Here is a 22826-nt window from a genome sequence, read left to right as displayed (position 1 = left end):
GTGCGTTGAGACATGCTGATAAGAACCAAAGTCACGGTTAACGTTTTCACCGTCATGATGGCGAGTCTTGAATCAGCCTTGGATACTGAAACCCCGAATTGTGAATTCTCGTCAGCAATTTGAAATGCATAGTATAGATTTAGAAGCACCTTGATCATGATATCCACGATGGCTTGACGATATGTACTCTCAATCAGTGTTGTTATTAACCCGGATTATAACCAAATAGGTTATAACTAGTGCATCCTGCATGGAATTAACCGCGAAATAACTGGGGTTAGTGGGGTTACAGTTACTTTCATATCAGAATACATTTTTGTTCATTCACCGCTTTTGTTTACTTGTGGAGCTGGACAAACAAAAGGGTCCCGCCTATTACGATGCTTGGTACCCCCAAATGGTGCTGGACTGCGCAATTTCTATGATACAGTATACTGCTCGTTTGAAACTGAATCTGACTCCCTTCTGAGCTCACTGCTGGTATGACTGTTTATTATAAGGGACCGTACTGGACAAATTGTTTTTTCGCTTTGGCTTTGCGAAACTTGACTTGAGCTTAGTGTTGGAGTGTCTTCCGCGTTACTATGACGTTTTGATTTTGATTTTGATGTGTTGAGCTTGACCCTCGGCAAGTGCCGGCAGAAAGTCCAGCGTCCACATCGCCGGCACAATCAATAACTATGTCACCACGCATGTTCCCCGCATCCACTCAATGCCAAGCCCCAACGACACTGTGCGCTCACCCCCAGAACCCACGGACAACTGCCGGCACGATGGTTGGTGAGTTTTTTTTCTCGTTTTGTTGTCCCTCGGCGCCGCAGCGAACCATTACATCCCTGGTCCAACACGCCTCTTGGAGGCGACAAGCCTGATGGTTTTGTTCATTTTATTTTATGTATATGCTACTGACAATTTTTCACGTCTGCTTGTTCTTAAACCGAGTTCTTCCCCTACGACGCTCGGTTTGGCCATCCTGCTCCGAAGCTTAGTGGTGGAGTATCACCCTCCCTTTCTTCACCTCCATTTACGGCGGGCAACACGTCGGACTGCCGTCCTCGATGCCCATTGTTTCTGCTTCTGCTGTTGATAGCCCATGTAATTCCACAAAGTCACCGTCAGCAGTCAAGGCAAATCAGCCTAATTAAGTATTTCATGAGCAGCTCGATAGTCTCAAGGGGAATTTATTGATACCCATGGCTGTAATCAATACGAATAAGCTGTGCAACTGTTGAAGTTGTCTTGCGTTGTGCTTCGTAGTGTGCTTGGTGTGGTCGTCGTCGTCGTGTGCCACTAGTGGCACACAGCGAGCAAGCGTGGGAAACAGCGACGAAACGCGATATTACCGATAACGCCGACATCCTTGGGCTTAACAGTCACGTTCTCGAGGGGAATTGGCTGTAATTCAACATAAGCTGTATTAATCACATAGAGTAGAGTTATGGAAGCAGAAGTCAAAGTCAAAGTCAAGGTCGATGTCGCTGTCGAAGGACACACCTTCCTTATTCGGTAAGAGCAAAGTCGAAATCAAGTTTGACAAGCTCAAAGCAAAACTCTGGAATTTTGTCCAATACTATGGGGGACCGTATTGGACAAAAACATACGACTTTGAAAATGTATTACGGTTTTGGCTAAGAATTCAACTTTACATCAATCACCGTGAATCCCCGTGAGCGAGGTCTTATCCTGAAGTGGCAATTTGGTAGACTAAGTCAAGACCAAAGCGTAACAAACAAATGGTTTCATCCTCACTTTTGACTACGAAGTCCTACGAAATCCCGTTTTGACTACGAAATCCCGTTTTAGCTCATTCACAGGCTTACCTTGATTTTCTTCTTGACGTTGCTTGGCAGCGACTGACATTACGCCGTTGATCAACGTGAGTGAGTTCTCTTATGTGTTTTTATCTATACTGCTGACATTCAGGCTAGTATACTCTGAGATGAACCGGAGCAATGTTGACCGTTCGGCAGAATCCATGTTTTCTGTGAAGACAGCCTCGAATTCCACCTCTATTCAATTCGGAGAGGAGGTGTGGTATGCATCCTTGCGAGCGTCATTGGAGTACTGGCATGAAGCTGTTGTCTCGGATGGGTCTGAATTGATAGTACGTGCCCAGGCTCTTGTTATTGATGGTTCAGTACTGACTAAATGATCATCGTACTTGAAGGATCCTTTTAGTTATCTCAGTGCAAACTTCCCAGCCGAACATCGGAGTGCTCAACTGCTTGCCCAGCCTATGTTTGGATCAGCTTACACCGCATATGCTCGCTACCTTATGGTACAGAGGGTTTGTGATGCACTAGGCCTCGATATGGACAGCGCAACCATGGCTACCTCTATGGGTATCACACGAAAAGATGTAATCCTTTGGACAGGTGCAGTCGAGGGAACGTTTGCGAATCATCGGAAAGTTATCAGGATGGCAGAAGAGTTGCGCCTCTGTCTTGTGAGAATGCCTTCCCTTACTTCCAGGCAGGGTGCTCTGAGGCGTTCACTAGATACCTTTGCCACTTCTCCATCTACCCATACAGCTATGTACATTGGTGATAGAGCCCTGGAACTTCGATGGACGCATGCACAGCTAAACCTCGCATTGAGCTTGGCTAATTAATGGACACAAATTTTGTAACCTGTAATAGCATCAATTTTTGATTATTGTATGAACGAGTTGGACAGTACAGGCATGCAAGAACAGGGTGCATGCGTCATGAGATAACTGCAGTGGAAATAAGTACATAACAACATAGTGCAAGTGCGATGCGATTGGTGCAGGGAATAATGGATGGCGATCATTGAGACAGTGCAGCAATATAACGAAATTAGTGCAGCGAGGAGACAATGCAGTGAGGAGACAGTGCAGCGATATAACGAAATTAGTGCAGCGAGGAGACAATGCAGCGAGGAGACAGTGCAGCGATATAACGAAATTAGTGCAGTGAGGAGACAGTGCAGCGATATAATGAAATTAGTACAATGATGACATGTAACGACATGTGGCGTCAGCATAACAAGATTAATGCAGAGAAATAGAAATATCATGCAGTCAGTGAATGATGCAGACGGTACAGGTTAACATCATGCATTATGATAGTAACATCAAGCTGCGTTGAAATGCGAGGGACCATCACTGGAGAAGCTGAAGAGCGACAGGTGTACCCACACATCAAATGGTGTCACAACGTTGTCATCTTCAGGGACTTCTGCAGCTAATGCCGTTATCAGATTCCCTGAAATTGGCACGTTGATTCGATAGGTACAGCTCTGGACCTGCAGAGGGGATATAGGCTGCATATCGACATTTAGTCAGGAGGTGCATGAAAAAACTAGAAAACAGACCTCCCAGCCTTCGTCAGCACCGACTGGCCTAGTATGCGCATACTTCTTTGGCAAACTTTTGATGAAACAAAACTGGAGCAGTAGCAAAGTTAGTTATGAACTGACGAACGTATTAAAGGTAACGCACAGTGATTTTGTCCGCTGCATCAGAGGGAAGACAGCGGTTTCCACATACCGTGAGCAAGAGTTGCTCACACCTGAAGATTGCGCTATCTGCAGAGCGCATCCTATCATCCTCGGGGATATATTCAGCAATAAGGGGGTGATTGGGGTGTCCTTTCCCCTGAAGATAACGAGTAAGTTTGAGAATGAATGCATTTTCTGTGTCGATGTCTACAATGTCAATATCATCACCACTGGGTCCAGGAACCAGGGTGACTTCAAAGGCTAGCCGGTCGATCACTTGAGCAGGTGACGTGATGCGCTGGTTGTACAGATAAGAGAGAAAGGTTTTTGAAGAGGGACGCATAAGCTAATAAACACATCAGCTCCTGATCAGTCATGTCTATTTTTTCTGCAAGCGACTCACAGCACAAAAGGAAGGTATTGCATCACTGATGGCGACGTCAAATCCACGGCAGAAATAGACAAGGTCTTTCACCATGTCGAGTGCTGCTCCTGGAGGGCAGCCGAGGAGTACAGTAGCATATACTGCTCCAACCAGCTCCTCACGCTGCTCTGCCGAAATATCAGATGGGAGCTGTGACGGCTATAGCAATCATTGTCAGTTAACTGATCTATGTTAGCAAAGATTACACAACGCACTTGAATATTTGAATACGTGGCAAGCAAAGATGCAAGCGAGCCATCAACTGCTAAATCTAACGGCTGCATTGGATCAAGAGGCAGAGCTGCGAGTGACGTGGCAGTTTCAGGAGCCAACAGCTCAACAAAAGCAGGATCGATTAGGTCGTTAAATCCCCAGATCACATGACATAATAAGAATGGCGAGCATGGAAGTGGGGGCTGACCAAGACGAAAAATGTGAAGAGCACACAATATTCCGTGGGCTTTAAAACGATGAAGACGGCTAGTATCCGAAGCAAAGGGGACAATCGAAGGGCACTTATACCCTTCATTGTTGGTTGCACTCCACATGCGGAGGTCACCAAAGACCATACTAATGGCTTGAGAGAGAACTGCACGTTCTATGCCTGACCCAACCCCAGGCCCGCTAAGAGTGTTTGTAAGCTTCAAGCGAAGATGTATTCAACCAATACCAGACTTACACTATATACGTACAGTCCGACATGAACAAGCTCGAAATGTTCATGTGCAAACCATCATTCGCAGCTCCATATCCCACTTGGGCACCTTCAAACTTTGCATCGGAAAGATCGAGAGGCACCCGGCTGCATTGTGCTTCGACGAAGGCAATCAGAGCCAATGCAGCAGATTTAACACTGGGTGCGAATAATCTCCAGTGATTCACCGTTTCTGACTCTGTTGGTGCATGGGTGTGCGCATAATCAAGCCACTCCACAACTGAAGTGAATGCTGGGTGGTCCCTTGTGAGGTCGATGATAGCTGGAGGAGGTGGGCTAGTAGCAGCCCGAGGTTGAGCACCACTCATGCTTAGAAGGCGCCGTGCGTGTGAACGTGTGTGAAGGATATTGGAACGCAATGAAGATGTGCCTATTAAGCTATTGGACGACTGCAGACAGGTTGCGGAGTGGGTGGGACGAATGGTGTGTGGCACTGGCAGCTCTTGACGCCGGACTGCAAGCTCAGACACTGAGAGAGGAAGCTACTGACATGAGGATGATGTATGATGACAATTGAAATGAGACACACCTCATCATCGAACGAGTTGTCAGATGAGTCGTCTGATTGCCCTGGGCAGGAATGGAAGCACGTCGGATCTCTGCTTGGCTCTGGTACAGTCTCAGTGAAGAATGTATCCATAACATGAGCAGCAAAGCAGAGGTGAGTGCGGGTGTCTGCTGGCTCACAGGAAATGGGGCCCCTTAGCATCCCAAATCTAGGTGCTGAGATTAAAGGAGGTCAATGTGTGAAAAACGCTGGTCAGAGAGATCATTCTTACCAATGAATAAAAGTGGAGTGTTGTCCACGGGGTTCTTCATCGTGGTGGCAGTTTTCTTCATCAACGACGACAGCGTGTTTGCTGTAATCTCCCAAGAAGCTAACCTTGCGACCTTGAGAAGGGTAGAATTCTGGTCCACGCTGAGTTTGCCTAACTCCAGAATACTCCATCCGAGTTTCTCGTATTGGGGAGAGCCATTCCCTGGGTGAGTGTTGACATAGGGTGAAGGTGGGAAGGAAATATTATGAAGGGAGAAATGAGAATTAATGCGTTCATCAAGATACTTGAGTGTTGCAGAATCGGTAAGCGTCATTTCAACGATGAGGTGATAGCTATTGAGGCATTGATAGAGATCGGGTAATTTTTGTCGACTCAGTTTAAGCTGAGATGGAAGCGGTTCATCAGACTCTATCATAAGCGTTCTAGAGGAAATCTAATATTATCTCAATGAGATTCAATCTAGCGTGAAAGTAAGAGATGATGCTCACAGGATACGGCATAAAAATCGCCTTGAATACAATGCTAGTGTCGGAAGATGTATTGTGCCGGCCTGATTGGTTGGCAAGCTGGAATGGCCTTGATTGCTGACGGCGAGTTGTGGAGTTGGAAGCCGCTGGTGGTCGATTATTAACTCCAGCAGGTATCAACCCGAATGGGATGGCATTTGGAGTTACACCCATGCGCCGGGGTGGGTGAGTACGGTAGGATGCCACCCGTCGGTCATTTGTTGACCCCGCTACAGGATCTTGTGGTGGAGCCCAAGCATCCACTGCAGCTTCGTGGGATGCATCAGCAGGCTGATCCGAGCTGGCAACAGCCTGAACAGGTGCTCTCGAGAGTTGCATTAGATTGAGTACTGCACGTAGGAGATATAGACATACTGGACACTCGGTACACGCAAATTGGCGTGAGCCAGCCATCCCTTCCCACAGATGCAGATGCTCTGCACAGTGATTGGTCCTTGATTCTGAGCATAAATGTGAGGAATTTGCCGTGGAACTCAGCAGAACGCAAAAACTCACTTGTAACCGAAACATGAGGCAATTGGAGGTGACACAGCCACCTTTCGGCGGAAGATTAGTCGGTAATGCCTGAGTGACACGGTGATCTGAATATGCGTGCAGGCAAAAACACGTTGAATTGGGTGAATCGTTCATGGGTGTGAACTCGGCGCAAGAGTCAGGGCATGAAATACATGAAAATCGAGCTGGATGCTGAGAAGCCATTATATCGAGAAAATTAGCAATAGAGAGATAGGGAAGATGAAGGGGGAAAAAATGGGTGTTCAATATCTCCAGCATCCTGATAATGATAATATATGATATGGGAAGTCCATAGTGTCTCCCATGTCAGTTTCACCTACCATATTTGGATCCACCGCATGGACATCACTCGGACTTTGTGATTGGACAACTCACCCATCACAAACCAATAATCTACGCCTCCCCACTTCTGTTCCCGATCCTCTGCAGTTAGTGCTGAGTCCGCAAGCTCCCTCCATGTCATCAATACAGGTGCCTCACACCACACGTCTATGATCGCCCTCACGTTGTGATCGCGGTACATCTCGTGCACAAAGTAATGGATCGTGTAAAGCGTCCCATTCTCATACTCATTTGCAAGCGCTGATGGGACGTGTGATCCCTTTAAGATATGAGCAGATTTAATAACACACCTCAGGATGCACATTGCCGTCATTGACTACGACATAATACCAATGGAAAGGAGGTCTCCGGGGAGAAGCTCGTCAGACATCATCCCATATTAGGAGATCCGTTCTGGAACAGGTCACGTGAACATCTGGAAATTACCGGTTGGTCAAGGTAGGGATATACATTAAATGAACCAAACATCCACCATAAATGTATAACTTGTTCAGCTCCAAACTGGAGGCGATACATACAGTGCGGCTTGGAAGCTGGCACGGACGCCAATGGTTCAGGAGTAGCAAGTTGTACTAGTACTATGAGATGTACAAGTTCTCCGACTTGCCCCCCCCCCCCAAATTTGCTTTGCCTCACACACTCTCCTGGACTCCTGCAAGCAGTTCGCAATAACACACTCTCAGGCAGACGTCGTTTACAACTTGTTCACGGCACCAGAGCCATCGAAATACCCACACTTGTTCTTGCTTTGGGCGCCCTCATGAGTGTTGGCGCCTTGCAGGTGCGAACTCCTAACCCTAACCCTAAGCTTGCTCAATGGCTGCAGCCCGTTCAGCCCGTGCTTTCTCTCGTGTTGCTCCTGCTATCGCAAATGCTCGTACACGTCCTTCACTGGCTCTAAAATGTGCTGCTTTCGCTTGCGGATATGCGACAGCAAGTGAAAACTCAGTAAGAGTTGCACGTCATTCTCGCTACCCGTTCCCAGCTCCATGATTGATAATCACTATTTCCATTCCCATACGTGCTTTCACACCTCTTATGACGCTCTTGTAGTACGACGAAATGTCAACGTCTGTCTTGATTACTCGCTGAGTGACAACTACATCCTTCAAATCTGATGTGGCCAACTTCACAATTAGGATGGGACGCTTGCCCCTCCGTACAGGTGCACCACGTAGAGTCACGCATTTAGTTCGATGAATGGACATGACTGTTGCCCATGACGTGCGTCACAATGGATGCGTGCTGTGCGGTACAAAATCTACAACAATCATTTCCTGAGTAGTACATACATGGGGTTGCCGAGAACAACATTGGTTAAGTGTCGATATGAACCAGTTATTGACAGCAATAGTCCGCCGAATGACGCGTAGGCCGTGCTAGAGAATGATGTGAGACGGTAGACAGCAAATATGCGATTAGCTTACACAATGTCGGATGATCCAGTATCAAACTTATATACCTGTGGAACGAATGAGTAAGTCCAAACCCTTGGATGATGGCAAACAGAACCGCACCTTCCCATACATTACATAGTCATAATCTTCTTCCAAGCCTCTCCTTCCTTTACCATCTGGTCTCCATACATCTCTGTCTTTGTCTTCGCCATCTTCGCCATCTGCAGTAGGTGCACCACCATCCCGTGACAGTGACGAAGCAAGGGCCATTGTGAAACTGTCCCCGTTGGCTAGAGGGAAGAGCTCGGTATTATAGTCAAGCGTCAAGTCCATGTCATAGTTCTTTGAACGAGCGTATAACCGAGACACTGGTTTTACATAGCGCATGTCAATCACAGGTAGAAAATGATGCGCATGGGCAAGTCCGGACCTCGGTCGAATTTTTTGCCATCCTCGTCGATGGCATCCGTCGTAAAGATGTCGTCGAAAACAATACTGGATGAGGTTGAGGCCATGGCTAATAAGTAGTGAAGAAAAGAGCCTGGACGAGTAGTCACAGTTGTGCGTCTCCACTTAATAATTTCCAAAAAGAAAAGTGTGTAACCCCCTGAACTCGGCTACAAATATTTTCTATCTCAACAATGAAATAAGATATTGGTATATAAAGGACAAAGTTGACGAGAAAAAAATAAGGCGTAGATGTAGCTGTAGAAAGGAGGGAGTAACTTGGTAAAATCGACAGTCGCTCGCGCTGCTGGTATGTATCAGTCCTTGCCTCTGGCAGCCATCGAATGCTGGGGCTAGAAAGTGAGGAATAATAGATGACTAGCAATTGCCTGTGGCTTTGCTTCAAAAGCAAGTCTGCCATTAGAGACAAGGGGGCGCAACGCAGTGTCTACCCCATGTTGCGGGTCACACGACAGCGCAGTTGAAGCATGTCAGCTTTGACGAGTAACACGCCGCGTTGTCACTTGGATTGGCTCAGCCTGCCAACACAAAGTCAAGGACCTGGATTGACATTGAGGACGGACCGAATGAAAGCTTCTTTCAGGAATCGGAGAGGATCCGAGGCTAGGATGAGCATACCATGTACTCAGCATATTTATACGTATACATGACAACCATCATGTAAGACCCAAAATCAGGACCGCATAATCTGCCAGAGCTCCCATCCATATCCAGAATCCAGACCAACCACATCCAATGAACCCTTCCCAGCAACTCGGGCGACTCTCAAAGTCTGTTCTCCAAAGAACACGTGCGAGCTGGGTAGCCCCGAGGCCGAGGCCAAGATAGAAAGGCGCTCCATGAGCGTTGAGAACACCTGCAAGACCAATGAGAGAGATGGTTGATGTCGAGAGCGCGCCAAGAATTGGGCAGGTCTGCTCTCCAAAGAGCAGGGCGGTTGAATGGATACCGACATTTACGTCGTCTGCTTTGTCCTGCGAGAGTCAGAACATAAAGTGCTTATTGTGCAGCAACACCCACTTGATGCGCATATATACTGTCGTATACAAGAGTCCAGCAGACTCCACCTGCGTATAGAGGGAGACAAACACTCCAGTTGACTGCTCCGGCTACGGCAGACCAGCCAAGCAAAGCTCCCCAATTATAAGTGAGTCCTGTAGCATCATCACTTACATAAATACTCGTGTGACACAATAGAAACTACTACCACATACCTAGTACCGCTTGCGGCCAGTAGGTGATTCTTTTCATGAGCGGGTATACAGTCACCAAAGACAGAGATGAAGCTCCGAGGAGAATGCTTATGAGTGAAAAGGTCAATGCCTGCGATCGTTAAGCCAGAGTAAACACGATGCACACCTGTACCAATTCAGTTGTAACAAAACTCCCAGTCCCACTGACAACTGCCCAGCTAAGAACACCAGTGCCTGTCTTTGGCTGATGTCACCTCTCGCAAGTGGTCTACTTCGTGTTCTCTCTGCGATGACGCGTCGGCGCAAAGAAAACGCGATGACGACGCGTGTTCTACTTACCTACTGCTTTGTCTAAATTTTTATCCCACATGTCATTGATGGTGCAACCTGCACCATGCATGACCATTGCTCCAAGGCCAAATAGGCCGAGATATGTCAAAGGCGTCGTCAATGGTGCCTCTAAGGCATATGAGGCCATGGTTATGGACCATGCTAGATGGGGCAAAGATGAGCAGGAAGCATGCACGACATCAAAGCCGCTGGATGCACCGCATGGGTAAAATAGTAACAGGGTCCCAATCGGCTTGTCGATTCTTGTCAGGTAAAGGTAAGGTCACATTTTTGGTGGAAGACGGTCGACCCAGGTTGTCCGTACAGTTGAAGTAACTGCTGTCCCAGATACATGACGGCCCGATAACTTTGTTTATAAAGACTGGATGCCAGTAATTTGACTGGCTGTTTGGGACGTGTGTCCACCAACTCGTGGTATATTGGATGTTGAGTTCCTCATCAAAGAGCGTCCTGCGTACAATCTGGAGAACCGGGCTAGTTTAATGATGGCCATGCTAGTTTCAAAGCACCACACTTATTAGCGCTCAGGGATTTACAGTCTCGATGACAAACCTAGGGTACCAGTGCGACGAGTAGTAATAGAAGCGAAACTAACATGAGCCGCAGCCTAGAGCGCTATTAACACGTAAGTAATTTGATCTGTGCTCTCACTCGAAGGGTGCCAACGATGTGAGTAATACTAACTGAAGTTAGCTTGTTTGCGCTCGTGCAGGCAAAGGGAAGTGCTACCCTTATCCATCCCATATCTTTTCAAACCCACTATATCCAAATGTTCTGTCCTGGTCCAACACAACCTCGACGTAAGGCAGGGAGGTTGTTAAGCTCTTCACCAACTCGAAGCTCTCCCCCGTCTGCGACTCTGTGATTTCTATCATAGAAGGCTCTTTCTCTATTTGATTGAGGACATGTCCCAGGTCCCGCAATTAGCAGGAGGGAGACAACATACAGTGCTAATTTTACTAAGTGATTGCACTTGCGAGTTCAATGGGAGTGAAGGCTTAGCGCGTGTCCTACAGTGCTCGACATCAATATTAGGTGGAATCTGTATCTGAGTGTAAGGAGACATTGAACATATCGACACAGAAGTTAAGTGCATCTACCCAAAGTGACCTTCGCCTGTCCATGCTCTGTGATCCATTGTCCAGATGACCTGCAAGGTAATCATCCAAATGTTCCACTTGCTGAAAGCTCAAAGGGCTGTATGTTTCAGGAACGTGAATATCAGAGAGATGCTGAGGTCGATGCGTGAAGAAAGGGTTTTGAGCCTGGTCGTCTGAATCAGTAGTGTTCGCATCATCATGATGATTCCGAATGCCATCATCATCGTAATCCTCCCAATCAATTCCATATTCCTGTATCTCGCCAACCTCACTGTCACCTGGAAGCAAAGTAGGATCATAGCCCCGGGCACCATTCTGAATCATGCTGAAGAAGAACAAATCTCAAGGGCTCCGCTGCCCTCCACCCGGAATGCGTAATCGATGATGATTCCAGGCTTCTGCCCACTGAAAAGCATCATCATTCACAGCATCAAGAAATACATGATGCAGTAGCCAGACGTGAGCATCCAGGTTCGGTTTCAGGTCATGATGATCCTCCAGGAGCTGGAAGAATTGCTTCCATTTCCTCCCGAAGCCCTGGGTCACGTCACGCCAGAGACGTTCGATGCGAATGTTGTGTACACTGCTGTGATTTGAATGTCAGTGCAATATACTCATGTGGATTTTTAATGCACACTTACCGCCCCCATATATATGAACCTCGTTCAACACCCCTACGATTTTCCATCCACTCCGCGACACGCAGATTCTCGGTACCATGGTCACCTCGTACATGGCTGGGTACACCATGTTCATCTACGATGTCCAGAAATAGGTCGAGAACTGTGTCAGCGCGGTTATTGTCGCTAACACGTATGCCCGTGACAAATCGCGAGAAGCCATCTACGAATGCATGAATTACAAGTCTATAGTGAATTAGAGCTATGTGATGCTTTAGGATATACTGCAGTTTTACATGAAAGTATATACACGAACCATGTTGACCGTCATGATGGTAGAGTGAGTTCGGTCCTGGAACTGAGTAGACTCACCTTTGGATCCTCCGTGCCCCGAACATTGTGGTAGGTGCCCCGTGAACACGTGCATATGACTCTAAAATGCGGCTTCGAGGCACATGATGGCCAAGAAAGCGAAAATGTCCATCGAGCATCTGTCTCCCAAAATTTGGAAAAAGCTCGAGTACCTGCTCTGTGATCTCATCCAATTCTTCATCAGATAGATCAGATGTGGGGGCTGTGGATGATGTATAGATACGAGTAGTTGACCCATCTTCAGCTATATAGTCAACAAACACAGGTGGCCCCAGCTGAACCAACCCATGTTCAAGGGCACGCCGCCGGATGGTACGAGGTGCAACACCAAATACAGATGCTAGACCCGTTGGCCCTCGAAGTTGTAGCGCAGCTTGTAAAACAGCGGGATCGAGTTCATATCTTGGTCGCCCTTGACCTCCTGTGCGCACCATGCGAGTAACAGTCAAAGGAGGTGTTTCGGCAGGATCGGATGAGTGTCGGGTAGCCTCGTCAAGGTGACTGATCATACTATGAACACTAGTCTCGATAGTGGTACCCTCCTCAGCAGAGAAGAGATCTGCATGCTACATATATGTACATATATGTCAGAAGATGTAAAGGTGCGACATATAATGACTTGCCTGTCTGACTAGTGTCAGTAATCTCAAACACTCATTTCGCTGTGCCCCCAGGCGAGCAGCATCCCCGACTTGTGTGCGAAGGGCAATATTGACCCGTTGGCCAATTTCGGTGTAAGCTGCGCGAATAGTTTGGATTGGTATCGCATGTATTTGCGGCGGGTGCCAGTGATCAGTGCTAGTGCTAGCGTCCATTGACTCAGTAACGTGCAAAGTCGAGTGCGTAATCAAAGCGGAAGACAAAAGTAAAAGAAGTCTGATCAAACCAAAAACAGAGTGGTATCTTCCAAAGGTAAAACTAAGATCAAGATCAGGATACGTAAAAATGTGTTTAACTTGTCCTAGGACATGGCTGTGAAGGTTCCTGCATTTGTTTTTCTTTGTAAGTTGTTGACTACACCTAGGTTATCATACATCGTGATTCACCGTGATTCATCATGTGCTGTCGTATCTTATGTACAATTAGGTCTCAATTTATTTTTGTCCAGTAGTGGCCCCCAAACAATACGGGCCCTCATAATTTATCACCAACTCATCATGGTATGTTTAACATTGTCTCTGTTACTGATCATGCCAGCATGAGTTCAGCATTAGTACTTGCAGGTTTCAACATGCTCCACTGCTAGACTAGATTGTATTGTCTTACATAGAGTACTAACGGGTTACACTGTTCTCAATCAACTGCATTAGCCGTAGATTCACACGCATTCTTGTGTGTGCACTGTGAGAACGCCTGTGACACCACCTAAACCTTGAGGGCGAGGCGCAGTAGTACGTAGCAGCCCCAGCAGCCACCATCCCTACCACGCGCTACGACGACAACAACGAGCTCCTCTTCATCAGGACCTCCTTCAGTGCCTGCACGTCCCCCAGCGTTCTCCAACCACCCTTTTTAGTCATCCTACAAAACACCAGATTCGTTTTATTCACGCTGGGGGTCCTAGTATGGTGGTTATAGCAGAATGGGCAGCGCTTATGGCACTGGGTACGGTGGAAATGGCATGATTAGCATGTAAGGCGGCAAGCCCTGAATGGGCGGAATGGGCGTATGGATCCTAACAATCCTTCCCTTACACCGACCCTCGAAACCACAACCCAACACACCTTCTCCCTTCTCCACTCCATCGTCTAGACCATCTCCGGCGTAACACAAATGCTCGAGTCGATATTCATGGCGACGCATAGCTCATTTTTTGCAATGGTCGGCGTCGTCGAGCAGTTCAGCCACCTCCGCAATGCACCGGGGAGCGCACTAGGCCTGTTCGGTCTTTTACGGTGGATGAAGAAAATCATCCCGGGGCGCCCAAGTTCTACGAACTCTATACAGGGCGGATTTGGAGAATTCATCAACGGCAAGCCCGTTCAGGGCCCGATGGGTCCCCCTGCTGTCAAGCCCAGCCGAAAACCCATCATCATATTTTTACTCGTTATTTTCGGCATTCCATATGCCATGAATGAAGCTCATGAAAATTCTCAATGAGCGCGCTATGCAACAACAGCAGGCCCAGATTGGTACTCGTCCGTTGGGCCCCCTTGACCCATCAACCCTCACGTTTGCATGCGCACTATATCCATTCACGCTTCCATCTCCATCTGAGCTCGCGCTCAAGGAAAATGAAATCGTCGCCATCATGGGCAAGCTGGATCCCAGCACCGTGTGGAGGTGGACCCACGGTTGGAGGTGGAGAGTGAGTGGTGGAAAGGTCGGACACGCGAGGGCCGCGAAGGGTGGTTCCCGAAGAAGTGGGTTGAGGTCCTCGAGCGACGAAACCCTGCTGAAGAGGGCAAGAAGGTGGTTTGAGTATATGATATTGGCTTTCTGTTCAGTTTTTTTTTTGGATTTCGATCGTTGCTTTTTGATTGACTGTGTGTCCCAGATATGAAGACACATCACCCTAATTGTACTTGAAAACTATAGATGGCTTTCATGGCTGGCGCTGATATTATCATAGCTTTTCCGTACCCAACCGCGGAAGATTACCAAACGGTCCACAATTTTGTGCGTTAATATTCTATCCCGAAGCGAAGCGCAAACACAGGGCTAGAAACAGGACTTTGTGCCAACGGCAGTGGCCTTTCTTGTCTCTGCACCATGCAGTGCTCGCGCCACACTTCAGCAGGCTGCCTTCTGCTTTTATTTTTACCTCGACTCTCTCTTGCACAGGTTTGGGTCGCTATCGGCTTACTGTCTGAAAAGATATCGGTCCGTCGATCTGCGACTGACATCTGCATCTCCACCCACCAAGGTTTTTCGACGGGCGACATGCGAACGGATTAATGGCGTGTGTTGGTGTATGGTACGCCAATAATTGCATTTGTAATGGTCAACTGTGGATATTCGATGCAGTTGAGGAGGGCGTCAATGATGAGACAGATGAACGTCGACGCCACGGTCTCTCATGCAAAGGGACGCACAGGTCCGTACGCAAGCATGCATGACAAGCAAGGTTTCTGCCGATACAGTCGGCCCTTCCCGAGTGAGCACGGTGAAATAACGGTGGAAAAACAAGACTTATATTCAATTATGCACTGCAGAGTCATAAGTGAACTGGGGGAATAATTTTGACTGCCCGTTTACCTTCTCACTTGAGGTTCGTCTCGCCTCGGATCACGTATGCCAGCTCATTCCCGTAGATTAAGTAAGTATCTCCCGCTGTGGCCATTTATGTCCTAGGAAGCGGACGTTTCGTACAAATAGAACTTCATGCTTCATAAAACCTCTAGCAATACCACGTACCCCTTCGCTACTTCCTCGGCGGGTATCTGCGACCACTTCTTCCAGTTTAACTATTACTTCCTCTTGCTGAATCTTATGGGGTTACGTCCTGGTGATAATCGATAATCGATCCATATGTGCTCGCTACTGTCCGATTCACCCTAATATCTCAGCCCAACCCTCGCGGGTCAAGTATGGCATCAAGTTGGTGTCGAATCACACGCCATTACACATCGTCTAGGTCTTCCCTCTCATGCCTTGAAGTACGGTGTGATCAACGTGGGTGCAAAATTGTCTTATCGATCCCCATTAACATCGTCGTACTTCATCAGAAGGAACGACCGTCTTCCTTCTATGGGAGACTGAGTGTCATGGGGTCTGGTTGTCGATGTCCGAAACACGCTCCCATTTTCTTCGTCGGTCAGCTCCTAAAATGTGAAATGTCAATGACTTCAGGTGTGGGTGGGATTGGCGGTACTCAAGGAGCCATTCATAGCTTAGATGCCACCCTCCTCTCCTACTTGGAGACTTCGGGGGTATTTCCTCCCCCCTCGCAAGTAAACTTGTGCATTGCACTCGTCGCTTTCAATGCTAATTCCATCGCTAAACAGCCCATTTCTCACTATAGCAGGATGGATTGACCAATACGGTCCTTTAGTCGCCATTCGCTCAGGAACTGAGAAAATCGTTATTATCGGCCGCCATAACGTCAGTCCCTCCGAGCTGAGTTGCCACATCCATGCTCAGACCGCAGTGATATTATGGAGAAGCAGGGCGTCTCGCTAGCTGATCGACCTCGCTTCATTGCTGCTAGAGAAATGGAAATGCTTCATGCCGGCACAGTATCACCAGTGATACGACATCCGCGAAATAAAATGGAAGAACTTAGAAAATACTGCTCCAGCTTCTAATCTTGTCGGCACGCACAAGACCGGAATGGATGAGAAGCAGTGGGAAGCGCGTGCTCGGTCAATGAGCCTCAGGAAGTTCGATCAAAAAAACCCAGACTCGGACGTATCGCTAATTGTTCCAGACAATAGCTGGTACGAAGAAAAAGGTGCGGTCCAGACCGTCCGGTAGTAGAGATTCGGAACGATGCAGCTCGTGTACGTGAAGAGAGTGAGTTCGCCATGCACACAAGTGCTCCTGTCCAGATAGAGGTTAGATATTCGGTTCATTCACGATAATCTGGCTGCTTGTTCCGGTGGTTGTTGCACTGCAGGGGGCTGAACAGGTATCATGACTGAAAGTTTGAAACAGGCATGAGGCTGACCCTATATATCCCGTGATGCTGAAGATGACAAGATACTTAATTAACTCGTGAGAACAGTGTGCGAATCCTAAGTACCATGATGAGCGAAATTAGTCCCACCACGACCGTTGTGCAGAATTTAGGGATGCCACTGTCACCCACCCAGACCGCACTGACCAATTCCACCAGGCTCATCGGTCCAGCCCCTACCGTACAGACATCGGGTAATCAATGCTGAGTAGAAAACACAACATTTTGCGTGGATGGTGGGATTGTTCCTGGAAGAAAGAAGTCAGATTGAGAAACGCGGACGACTACAGTACCTACCTGTACTGAAGCGGCTGTGACTATCAGCAAGATGCAGAGTACAAACCATGATGCGGATATAAAACCAAAGAATGCGGTTGTGGAAGAGTACAAGAAGGCCCCGTAAGGTACTGGCTGCAGCCAATCGGCCATGGAAGAGACTGGTTTCATTTCCAGTAAACACCAGGTTGCGATGCATAGCGAGCCTGAGACGTTGCGCAAGATGGCATTTCGGGAGATGAGCACTTCTCTCCAAAGTTTGTCATTGCCGGGATCTGCGAGAACGTCGTGTTCAAATTGGGCGGGCGTAACCCCAAGGGCCAGTAAGAATAAGGCTACAAACAGGGTGAGTGGTATACATAAGAATGCTAAACTGACGATGTAGCGGGGCGTTCCGGCGGGACATTCCAGCAGGACAGATCAGATAGGAGTGGTCAGGAGCAAGAGTGAGATAGCGGAGTCAGGAGCAGAGCGAGAGGTGTCAGAAGACTGGCGGTGCCAGGGGTCACAGCAGCAGACGCATACATAATACACATTGTATCAATGTAGAGAACAAGCATAACAGAAAGCAGTCTTCCTCCTCTTCGAGAAGCGCAGTGCTGGCCGATCCAACGACATATCATGGTGTCGCACTGGTTGGCGCCATTAAACTTGGCATGTCTTGGTCCATCGGAGTAGGATGGCATAGAGGTGCGGAGAGGTGCGATGCTTGTTGAGAAGAAGAAAGGCAGTAGAGGGTCGCGGAACGGCTGAGGAATTAGAGGTCCCTTACCTAACAGAGCCTAGATCACCTGGAAAGTCTCGGAGTGGTGAGAGAATGCTAGATGGCGAAAGGAAATCTTTCGAGATTTTATACCCTGGACTGACGTGAAATGAAACCGCGACATCATCGACATCAGCCTCTATATGCATGGAAATCAACTTATAAGCAGTTTTCAGAAGAAAAAAATCACCGGGCGTTTCACATTGCAATATTTCGACACCACTATGTCGAACTAGCAATTGACCAGTACTATCCCGAGTGCGATGCATTGAGCAGAATTTTTCCAGTCATAAAATCCTTCAAAAAGGTAACCGAATCTTAGTAGAGAAGGAATGACTGTCTTCATTCGTCTAAGGTCTGCCTGGGGGAGATTAGACTGATAGTTGGATTGGTGTTGACCGCTGGGCGCCGAGCAGTGAGGACACAGGTGGGCCAGAGGAGAGTGCAGGGCTGAGCTCGAGTGGTCATGCAGGTGATTACAAGTATATGAGTTATGGCCAGATTATAATGAATGACTAGTGACTGTCTGAAGTTCCATACTAACTCACTTAGTAGACTGTCCAGCACGCACTACAGGAAGATAAATAGTCCGATAGGTTCTTCGGCAAATGCCGATTCTGCTGGTCTGGACAACTCCAGGGCCTAGTGCTTTAATGTTTCATTTCAGCGTTCATCCTGAATCACTTACACGCTTTCATGTAAACGACCGGCTATTCTCACTAGATTAGGCAGATATCTGCATACGGAACACTTGGTTTGCAAGACGTGGTCTGCCTCCCTGAGCTGAGCTCGCGCAAATAGACTAGCTTGGAACGCACCTGTATACTATCGCTTTGACAGAACAGCGCATACCAATTGAATCACGACTAGGCAAGTATTCCCCCGAGCTCGCATAAAAAGACTAGCATCGAACTTACCTGCATATCGCTTTGACACAGTGGCGCGCACCAGTCACGACTAGGTAAGTATAAAGATGGGCTTTCTGGAACGTGCATTTATCATCCATTATGATCAAGAACTACATCGTTTTCTTAGCCATCGTCTGCGCAATCTCCATCGCAGAAGCATGGCGCACCACTCGAAGGAAGGCGAATGGTATGCCACTTCCACCTGGACCGCGCCTGCTGCCATTCGTAGGAAATGCCCTTGACATTGATACAGCTCGTCCATGGTTAACTTACGCTAAGTGGGGAAAGCAGTATGGTCGGTTGATCTGTCTTCATCATGCTTTGCAACTCAGTCTCGAATTTTAGGTGACATTGTATACACGCGCTTCCTTGGTCAACACTTCGTCGTAATCAACTCCGAGCATGTTGCACGGACCGTTGTGGACAGACGCTCGGCGATATATTCTGACCGTCCCCACATCGCTACGAACGAGTAGTACGTCCGGATTACGTCGATTGATCAATGAGTGCCATGATTTGACCAACAGAGAACAGTTTTGGATTGTCATTCAACACTGCCCTCATGCCATACGGTGATACATTTCGGATGCACCGCAAACTTTACCATCAGGTCCTGCGTATCGAAGCATCGAATTCATACCAGGATCTGTATCTCCGTAAGGCTCACGAACTCGTTGCTAATCTTTTGGATGCCCCCAAAGATATGCAAGGACACCTCAACACGTCTGTGACTAGCGATTATCACTGTCTGCTGTGATTCTGATATGAGCATAGACTTTCGGCGTCCCTCGTAATGGCAGTCACGTATGGATACGAGACCAAGCCAAGAGATGACCCCTTCGTAACCTCCGTTCAGAAGGTCATTAGGATAATCACTCATGTCCTAACACCTGAAAAAGCAGCCATAATGATGCTTTTCCCTTTTCGTGAGTAGTTTATTGTTGCATTGTGTCGGGATCGGATTTGAATATGACACTTTTCAGTGAATCGGCTTCCGTCCTTTATTCCAGGTGGAAAGTACAAGAAGCAAGCCCCAGAGTGCCGTATACTGGTCAAGGAAGTCATGGAAAAGCCCTTTGAATATGTCAAAAAACAAATGGTGAGTACGTTCAACTCTGAGAGGAAAACTGTTTAATTTCTCTATCAGGCGGAGGGGGTAGCCCGTCCATCTATGGTATCAGACTTCCTAAGCCAGGGGGACGAAAGTCATGTCCGTGCCCATGAACAGTCGATGAAGGAGGTTGCTGCAACTGCATACATTGGTAAGGCATCTTATTATCCTTGAAATTCTCATGGCGGTAAACACTTTACTCTTCAGCCGGATCTGAAACGGTAACATAGATCGCTTTTCCTCGTGAAGAAGTCCTTATAATTGGGAATTGCAGACCTCATCAACTATAAACATGTTGCTACTGGCGTTACTTCTCTATCCGGAAGTTCAGACTCGCGCGAGAGCGGAAATTGATGCAGTATGCGGAAGCGACAGAATTCCAACATTCCATGATAGGAATTCACTCCCGTACATAGAGGCTATCTGTCGTGAAATCCTCAGATGGGAGCCCGTTGTACCCCTCAGTAAGCCCTAGGGAAGGAAAGCGGCGAAGTCAATCTGACATGTATCCGTTAGGCATTCCGCATGCAACTTCATGCGATGATTTTTATAATGGCTTCTTCATTCCCAAAGGTGTTCTACTATCAGCATCGCTTGCTACTGATCATATTCCTCAAACGGATTCATAGGTACCGTGGTATTGTTGAATGCATGGTAGGCATCAGACGATCATTGTCGTCGTCATGGTCTTTGCAGTGGCTAATTCCTCCCGCAGGGCGATGGGTCACGACGAGGAAATTTATCACAACCCATCACATTTGATCCTGGTCGACACTTGACTGCAGACGGAGAGTTGAAAGATGAGCCCACATACAGTCATTTCAGTTTTGGATTTGGAAGGTTCATAATCTCTTTTTGATTTGGGACAATGTAGCTGATGTCACCTACAGGAGAATTTGTCCAGGTCGTTTCTTCGCGGACAACGCCTTATGGGCGTCTGTCGTGTCAATTTTGTCAACCGTCGAGATCGCAAACGCGAAAGACGAGGATGGCAAGGACATTGACGTCAAGCCGGAATTCACGAGTGGTCTTGCGATGTTGGTTCTTTCTTTGCTTATATGTATCTCAGAGGATCTGACGCGCAACAGCCACCCTAAAGATTTTCCGTGCTCCATACGGAGTATATCTTTAGCTAGGGAAGAGCAGATGCGAATGATGTGGAAGGCTGATCTAGTCGATGGTCAGTGAGTATGCTCCATATAACGCAGCCATTCTTGTTTTGTACGTTAGTGGTAAGTCAGACTCGGACGTGGACTGATGAATGAGTAAGATTCCTTGTTTTTGTCCGTGTCCTATTTTGTCAGTGAGGTTCGTGTACGAACAACGGAAGTCCGCAAAGTTCAGACAACTCGCATTCCCTCTTTCGTCGTCAGAAGTGATACAGGCGCACCTCTACGCTGTGCGTATGACAGATAGCGAGCAAGGGCCATTGATTAACATGCAGGACGATGACCTGCCTGGAATTTGCTTGAATTAAAGACGAATGTTTCATGGACAACACTCTCAAAGCAGAAAGGTATGTAACTTACCTGCATGAACTTGGCGTGAACATACAACGTCATCGATGTTGTCTTAATAGTAATAATAATAATAATAACAATAATAATAATAATAATAATAATAATAATATGGTTTTCAGACCGAAAAACCATGTGCGCAACAACATTACAATTCGAAGTGGCCCCGCAGTCGAGTGTGATGCATATCATGCATGCATCGAGCAAAAAATTATCTAGTCATAACAAGGTTATCGAGTGGTAGATGGGCGCAAACGGACACCTGACAAGTACCAGGACCTCGTAAGCGGCAGTAAACGAACCTTCTGTCGGGATCTGTCCCTAAAGAGGGTCGCATTCACCTTGCAAGCGCTGCCAAAGATAGCTTTTCCGACAGGGTGCGCTAGTTCCTAAACCCAGGCCTGATATTCCCTGGCGTCAATCAACGTTCTAATAGAAATCTGTGACCTGACTAACAAGGAGTAGTAAAGCGATTGCTCACTTCATTCTCGATACGCTTCCACTTTTGATGACGGTGCTCGAGTTGAGCAGTGCATTTTTGCATCGTCTTCAACCGGTCCTGCTGACTTTCTGAAAGGCATACATATATCAAATAATATCAAGTGAGACACTTAAACAGAGAATGCACCTACATCCTGGAATCTTAATTGAGTTTTGCACCGAATGCATGTAGTGTTCAACGTTCAGATATCATTATGGTGAGCTCATGGCACGACTGGCATTGCAGATTCCATTCTCAGGTCGTGCGGCTGCCATGTAGTCAAATTAGCATCTACCGCGGTACGTCGGCATGCTTGGTTGAGGCCGAGACAAGCAGTGAGTGCTGTGCTGATGGATCCAAGTCTCATGTTCAAGCAGGGACCAAGTCGAAGCTCTACTCACTCTGCACGAGTGAACCAGGCATAAATCCAGGCCTATGTGATCATGTGAGCAGCGATGGTATGCTGAAGATAATTAGAAGCAGCTTACAAGAACGTGTGCAAGTCCCAAGTGCCATAATGACTAAAATTAGTCTACCATGATTTCTGTGCAGAACGTTGCCCCAGCCGCTCCCGCAAAAAAATGTTGGTGAGGCAACGCAAAGGAGAAGATGCACGAACTTGTGGGGTTTGTGGGATAGTCCCTGAAACAAAAGGTCCTGTCAGACTTTGAGATGTGGATAGTTGTATTACTTACGCGTACCGCAGCAGCCAACATACTACCTAAAGGATGCGTAGGTCATGACCGGGAGACAACCGACTGGCAACCGCTGCGCTGGCGCGGTGGGACATGCTGATTCGGTGAACACAGGCGATCCATGTTGCTGGCCACGAACCAAATGGTTTAAACTTTTTGTGGATTTCACCGTCATGATGGCTACTTGAATC

General features: G+C 47.5%; 7 protein-coding genes across 7 annotated transcripts; 3 read left to right on the top strand and 4 right to left on the bottom strand.

Moving 5' to 3' along the window:
* Positions 1–1134: 1134 nt before the first annotated feature.
* Positions 1135–2611, top strand: EDB91DRAFT_1295227 (uncharacterized protein; the record flags this gene model as incomplete). The annotated part of the gene is made up of 3 exons (XM_041324906.1): positions 1135–1666; positions 1924–2104; positions 2168–2611. Exons 1-3 carry the CDS (start codon positions 1473–1475, stop codon positions 2609–2611), a joined length of 819 nt encoding a protein of 272 aa, XP_041175229.1. The 5' UTR covers positions 1135–1472.
* Positions 2612–7877: 5266 nt separating this feature from the next.
* On the bottom strand, positions 7878–8718 carry EDB91DRAFT_1144271 (RNA polymerase I). Its single transcript, XM_041319137.1, has 4 exons — positions 8593–8718; positions 8283–8530; positions 8193–8227; positions 7878–8144 (listed from the first exon to the last, which is right to left on the bottom strand). Exons 1-4 carry the CDS (start codon positions 8675–8677, stop codon positions 8036–8038), a joined length of 477 nt encoding a protein of 158 aa, XP_041175228.1. The 5' UTR covers positions 8678–8718; the 3' UTR covers positions 7878–8035.
* Positions 8719–9028: 310 nt separating this feature from the next.
* EDB91DRAFT_1295211 (para-hydroxybenzoate-polyprenyltransferase) lies at positions 9029–10904 on the bottom strand. The gene is made up of 8 exons (XM_041324905.1): positions 10556–10904; positions 10441–10492; positions 10373–10416; positions 10163–10315; positions 9990–10107; positions 9845–9930; positions 9651–9784; positions 9029–9604 (listed from the first exon to the last, which is right to left on the bottom strand). Exons 1-8 carry the CDS (start codon positions 10665–10667, stop codon positions 9287–9289), a joined length of 1017 nt encoding a protein of 338 aa, XP_041175227.1. The 5' UTR covers positions 10668–10904; the 3' UTR covers positions 9029–9286.
* Positions 10905–11205: 301 nt separating this feature from the next.
* Positions 11206–11962, bottom strand: EDB91DRAFT_1238212 (uncharacterized protein; the record flags this gene model as incomplete). Its single annotated transcript, XM_041321686.1, has 3 exons — positions 11206–11615; positions 11640–11860; positions 11916–11962. The coding sequence occupies 3 exons, from the start codon at positions 11960–11962 to the stop codon at positions 11206–11208; spliced, it is 678 nt and encodes a 225-aa protein (XP_041175226.1).
* A 2122-nt stretch (positions 11963–14084) lies between these two features.
* EDB91DRAFT_1250439 (uncharacterized protein) lies at positions 14085–14687 on the top strand (the record flags this gene model as incomplete). The annotated part of the gene is made up of 3 exons (XM_041323224.1): positions 14085–14312; positions 14386–14560; positions 14614–14687. The coding sequence occupies 3 exons, from the start codon at positions 14085–14087 to the stop codon at positions 14685–14687; spliced, it is 477 nt and encodes a 158-aa protein (XP_041175225.1).
* Positions 14688–17060: 2373 nt separating this feature from the next.
* Positions 17061–17566, bottom strand: EDB91DRAFT_1250438 (uncharacterized protein; the record flags this gene model as incomplete). The annotated part of the gene is made up of 3 exons (XM_041323223.1): positions 17061–17132; positions 17182–17495; positions 17539–17566. 3 exons carry the CDS (start codon positions 17564–17566, stop codon positions 17061–17063), a joined length of 414 nt encoding a protein of 137 aa, XP_041175224.1.
* A 1364-nt stretch (positions 17567–18930) lies between these two features.
* On the top strand, positions 18931–21130 carry EDB91DRAFT_1056217 (cytochrome P450; the record flags this gene model as incomplete). The annotated part of the gene is given in 12 exon segments (XM_041313988.1): positions 18931–19126; positions 19177–19306; positions 19366–19554; positions 19606–19757; positions 19815–19930; positions 19979–20093; positions 20150–20163; positions 20217–20406; positions 20459–20517; positions 20531–20579; positions 20677–20782; positions 20833–21130. 12 exon segments carry the CDS (start codon positions 18931–18933, stop codon positions 21128–21130), a joined length of 1614 nt encoding a protein of 537 aa, XP_041175223.1.
* Positions 21131–22826: the final 1696 nt, after the last annotated feature.

This window comes from Suillus paluster, assembly GCF_016628075.1.
Source record: "Suillus paluster strain FC165 chromosome Unknown EDB91scaffold_43, whole genome shotgun sequence".
Taxonomy (NCBI): Eukaryota; Fungi; Basidiomycota; class Agaricomycetes; order Boletales; family Suillaceae; genus Suillus; species Suillus paluster.
Note: the sequence above shows the minus strand (reverse complement) of the source record. Positions and strands in the feature narration are given on the sequence as shown.